Source organism: Borostomias antarcticus, assembly GCF_949987555.1.
Source record: "Borostomias antarcticus genome assembly, chromosome: 6".
Taxonomy (NCBI): domain Eukaryota; kingdom Metazoa; phylum Chordata; class Actinopteri; order Stomiiformes; family Stomiidae; genus Borostomias; species Borostomias antarcticus.
In genome coordinates this window covers 1,053,115-1,058,654 of record NC_140239.1, presented here as the reverse complement: position 1 = coordinate 1,058,654, position 5,540 = coordinate 1,053,115, and the positions used below count along the sequence as shown (strand labels likewise).

Here is a 5,540-nt window from a genome sequence, read left to right as displayed (position 1 = left end):
GGATGGATTTAGTAAATCCCATGATTGTCTTCACAGTGTAAAAATACAACCAGGGGTTGTTCAGATAAAGAGGCTTCGTGCAGTTGGAGGATGATTCTCTTCGGGGGCATAAACATGAGTGAAGGTTGTTTCAACCCCAAGCCTATCAGTCCGCCATTTGCCCTCGTATTCAGAAATATGGGATCCAGTCACAGTCCGTCGCCTACGCCTCTATGGGACTCGACACCATGCTGTTGGGAGTGTCTGGAAGTTGGGAGGACATCGACGCAACCTCGCTGCCCGTTGAGTTTGAACCTGGCCCTCCTTCCGAGAAATTCACCTGAATAAAACAAAACAGAACTAAGCAATAGGCTATTAAGAAAGCTACCATCACTATTTTTTTTATAAATAAGTTATTGCTAAATTAATGTTTTTTTGAAAAATCCAGTGATGATATCAAGGGCCATTGCCATGCGAGGCCTACTTCTGTTTTTATTTGGTTTCTCGCAGCTCAGTGCCTTGGTCTGACTTGGCAGCTCACTCACCAGTTGTTGGAAAGCCGGCTGGTCGATGTCACTCTGCAGCGCGAAGTCGCTCAGGACTTTCCAAGGCGGTTGATAACTCTGCACCTCCACGGGGTTCGCCTGCAAACCCCCGTCGTGTCTCTCCGGACTAGCGGCCACCATCGGGGTGCCTGTCATTCCCTGGATATTCTGCAGATAGTCCCAGATAAACTAATTGTCAATAAAGGCCAAAATTAGCACGCATTTTGACCATACATACATTGACAAATACACTGTTCACACATGATAGAATGATGTGGCTACGTAATTGTAAATTGTGCGTGCGCGCGTGTGTGGTGCGCTCATTCAACACGCATGCGCGCCAGAGTTGGTGTGCTGGGTCCACATTTGGACGCATCCATATAGTCATGTCCCCGAACCCCCGAATTAATCAATGGCAGCTCATAAATGGAGCACTTTAATCCCGCGTATTAGTTCACTGCAACTGTTCGTCATAATAATAGGCCTATTGAGTTCTCACCGTTTTGTCGTTGGGCTGCTGCTGCTGTAGTTGTTTCATCAGTATGCTTCTCTTCTTGTCCTTGCAGCGTTTGTTCTGGAACCAGACCCTGATGACCCGCGGACTGAGGCTCGTCATCTCCACCAGCTGCTCCTTCATGAGGGCGTCTGGCCGCGGGTTGGCGTTGTAGCACGTCCGCAGCGTGTGGAGCTGCTTCTCGTTGAGCACGGTCCGGACGCGAGTGGTCTTCTCCGGCTGCTTGTGGACGTGCGGTCGCAGCGCGGGCTGTCTGGCAGAGATTGGTTCTGCTGTTGAGAGAGACAAAATTGAGAGAAAATCTTGTTATTTATCGGTGATATAACTGACAGATACTGAGTTGACACAAAATGGTTTGGATTAATTTTACAATATAATTGACCATGCTACCAGGACTCTTTACGGTGATCGTCTATTCACAGACTAGTGCTATTTGAGTCTTACACTCAAGTGAACCAAATAATCTTTGTATAACTATATTTCAACTTCAAATTGACTGAAATTCACTTCAATTGATAGCCGATGCTATCTACTCTTTCGGAAATAAGCCTACTTCTGCAATTTCAATTTGTGCCACATATGACACTGTCCCATACGATGTCCTGGGCGGTCCCCACGGTGCCCAAGTAGCCTAGGCTCATCCACGACGAGGAAGAGAGACCCCTTTGCTGGCCTTAATGCGGTGCATAGCCTACAATCCAAACGAATCCAATCTCATTTTATGTGTTTGGCATATTTGTACAGTGTGTTCTTGGTCTGAGCTCATTGTCAATGTTTTTATTGGACCGCAGTGCTTCAGTTCGTGCGTAAATGTGCGTTTGGCGCAGTCCCGGCGGCGTGTAGGATAGTCTGGTCACTCAGACACCCGAGCGCCCAAGATCATTTTTCTTGGACATTGCGTTTCTACATGTGACGGAATCAAACCATAATTTGAACATTTTGAAAGTACAGATCTACCAGTGCATCATCCACAATAGGCCTAACACGAACGTAGAACTCACAATAGGCCTAACACGAACGTAGAAGTTAGACTAGTTTGACCTATTTGAGACAAAGCCACTATCCTATTAAAACACATTGAGATAGTAAAACAAACTGTAGCCTAAAATACATTTTTTAATGTAATTAAAAGTGCGTTTGAACAAATGTTATCCACCGAATAGACCATTCTCTGTACCGACCGGCTGGCTCAAGACCTGCCCTGTCCATGCAGCCCATCACGACGACCATAATGCGGCACATTCACAAATGTAGGTTGGATATAATCTCTATGTAAGCCTGTTCTACAAACAAGACAAGCTGACACCACACAGGGCGACCCAAGCCATTATTTGATGATGGCATCTTGCGACCCACCCTAACCACAGTAACAAAGATTTCCATACAGTGTCAATACAGTAGGGCCTATTCAAAAATAAAGGAGTTATTAGAAAGGAGTTACTCTCCCTGGGGTACACAACAGGCACGCGCATCCATTCTGTTAATTACCAGCCCTGCGTGTCTGACATCATATCAAATATGATGTAAACAAAACAACGCTCAAGCATTTCGATATCACACGAGCCATTTGCTGTAACAATAGGCCTAGGCCACTGTGTTACTGCGTATTCAGTTGCCTGCTTAAGCTTTTCAAATAGCTACCATGACTGCACAATGGCATCGAAGCCGAGATGATTTCTAAACGGATGAATTTAAATAATTTGTAACATTATGTCATTTATCAATCAATCAATCAAAGCTTTATTTGTATAGCGCATTTCATACCCAGAGGCAACACAATGCGCTTTACAGAGAACAAGGGAGGAGGGCATACGACCCACTCTCTACATATTCCAGAGGGAAGCAAAAAAACAGTAATCACCCGAGGGCCAGATAAGTGAGCTGTAAAAATTCTTCCCTGACCCCTCTCAACAAGGCGATCGAGCATTTATAACTGGTTTCAAAGACTATGGTGTCCAAACATGAATCCATAACTGAAAATAAACTTTTGCACATCCTCAATGGTCAACACAAACGCATGTCCAACAGTTACACAAACAACACACTACTGCCATTGATAGAAGTTGTAACCTACCTGCCATTTGTAATGGTCTTGCCGGGTGAAGGGGGCTGAGAGGGTCGCCTGCGCCCATTGTTGCCCGCTCCACGACGTCGTGGTCGGCTCGACAGAACAGGCCGTCCTCCCGGAGAGCGAACTCGTCCCCCGGGATGAGCTGGCGGCTGCAGGCCACACATCGAAAACACTCGATATGGTACACCTTGGAGCGTGCTCTCATCACGAAGTCATTCTTGCTGAAACCGATGTTGCATTTAGCACACTTTATCCCGTATAACCTGAAGGGGAAGAGATTAGGTAACCGTTACTGTGTAGGCTATCACAGGCACACGCCAATCTGACTATTTTTTGCTACAGGTACAAATTGCATCGTTTTAAAGCAAGTAGGCCACCTGGACATTTATGTTGAGCTGTGCGTTGAAAGTCAAAGTATGTAGTCCTACCTATTATTATGAAGCCTTTATGTTCTTTATAACAGAGTAAATATGAACAGTTAGGCGTAAAGAATAAATAATTATATTTTATATAGACTGACCATAACCAGATTGTTATTATTATTATCATTATATCATTATTATTATTATGAGCATGAATATTATTAGTATTATTGTTATTATTATAGTTATATGATTTACTCATAACAGTGTTGTTATTATTATTATTATTATTATTATTAATGTAGCCTGCAAATGAAATAGTTAGCCAATATAGGCTACATGTTATGGTGTGTTTGGGTGAGGTGATAGTAGTCAGTAGCCTATTAGCTTAACCTGTAAACTGAAAATAAACTGTGGGCGATTTTACATTTGGGCATCCGTACTAAAACCTACTATGGTGTTGCTTTACATGTAGGCTAGGCCTTTTGAATAATCTCGGGCAATTTTTCCTAACTCATATAGGCCTAGGCTAAATGCGGTGTCAGACCTTATGGTTTCATAATACAGCTTTTTCATAATAAACTCGCCTATTAATTGTGCCGTAGGCCTCAGTAGAATTAGGAACTAGTTAATTACAGAGCCTAGGCCTAATTGAATTATGATTTTGGTGAATCGAGCTAAAAATGATTATTTAATTAATTAGTCTACTTGATTAAAACAATAATATACAATAACAAAGGTGGTGTCTCTGACATTTACGTCAATAAAAAAAAAGGTCAAGATGGCCTATGCTATGAAACAAGAACATCATATTCGATTTGGTCACAAAATGTTACAATGCTATTAGCCTATTAAACACTTTGATAAGTGTCATGGTATGTGTCAGTCAATCAATATCAACATGTTATCAATGTAACTTATTATTAAAACAGCTCTTACCTGATATAGTCTCGTTTACAGTAGGTTTTCCCGTCCCGGACAAAGCAAGTACACGACTCGTCCAAATACTGATTACATTCTGCACATTTCAAACACGCTGCGTGCCATTCCAGGTCCGGGGAGACCCGGAGGATGTACTGGTCGTGGATCTGGTTCCCACAGCCCACACACAGGGAGAGGAGGCGCTTTTCTGGAGACAAAAACAACTAAATGTTAGTAGTAGTACTCTTAACAATAACACAATATTTTTATTGCGTTATTAGGATATCCAGATATCAAGAAAAAGTAGGATATTGTGGCACAAGAAGTCAACAAAATATAAAATTCCCTAATAATGATAATAATAACAATAATAGTATGAATATAAATTGGCTAATAAAAGCCTAATTTTGTCTGCTCTGGCTTTATAACAACACCGAATTTGACTGTCTTATAATTTGGCAATGTAGGCCTATAACTCACTGTAGGCTATAGCAAAGAGTTGAAGGCTACGCTGAAGATTAATAATATATATTTTTTGAATGATATGAATATTCTTATTGAAAGGGACCTTTATCTACAACATAAACAAACAAACTTTTGGCAAAATGTACGCACAAGAAATAGACAGTTAGTCGCCCATAATTAGTCTACTTATATAGACTGCCATCTCATCCCATCACCAGGTTAAAACTTACTTTTCGGCGGGTCCCCCATATCTCCCATGTCAAGAAAGTAAGGCGGTGTTAGGTCCACTTTAAAAACGTGGTGCAACAGTTTAGCAGCCTGGGGTCTCCTTCCTTCCTCCGGACTGCGGCGGAGCGTCGCGCCTCTACCGGGAGGTGCGCGCTGAGGACAGGAGGACTTGCTGAGGACAGGAGGACTTGCTGAGGACAGGAGGACTTGCTCAGGCACGAAATCGCTGTGTTTGGCGTCGGGGCGGGGGTGTGACTGCGCTCCTGTGCCTGGTCCCTGCGTTGATGGGGCACGCTTGTCCTTATCTGTCCAACTCCCTTGCACCAACTCTACTCTATCGCCATTGGGCTGACGTAGGACACTGAAACGTCATCTTTATGGGAAGCTGATTGGTTATGAACAGGCGAGCAGCTGTTCCTATTAGGACTGTCCCGAGTCCCGAGCTCGTCTCCTGG

At 43.2% G+C, this 5,540-nt stretch overlaps 1 protein-coding gene across 2 annotated transcripts; it reads right to left on the bottom strand.

Moving 5' to 3' along the window:
- Nucleotides 1-202: 202 nt before the first annotated feature.
- isl1a (ISL LIM homeobox 1a) lies at nucleotides 203-5,148 on the bottom strand (the record flags this gene model as incomplete). 2 transcript variants are annotated; one of them, XM_084439959.1, is made up of 6 exons in its annotated part: nucleotides 203-319; nucleotides 525-692; nucleotides 1,024-1,310; nucleotides 3,113-3,372; nucleotides 4,411-4,600; nucleotides 5,088-5,148. In XM_084439959.1, 6 exons carry the CDS (start codon nucleotides 5,113-5,115, stop codon nucleotides 203-205), a joined length of 1,050 nt encoding a protein of 349 aa, XP_084296085.1. The 2 variants fall into 2 exon arrangements, with proteins under 2 accessions (XP_084296085.1, XP_084296084.1); XM_084439958.1 differs by having other exon boundaries at nucleotides 1,024-1,307; nucleotides 5,088-5,115.
- Between the last annotated feature and the right edge of the window lie 392 nt (nucleotides 5,149-5,540).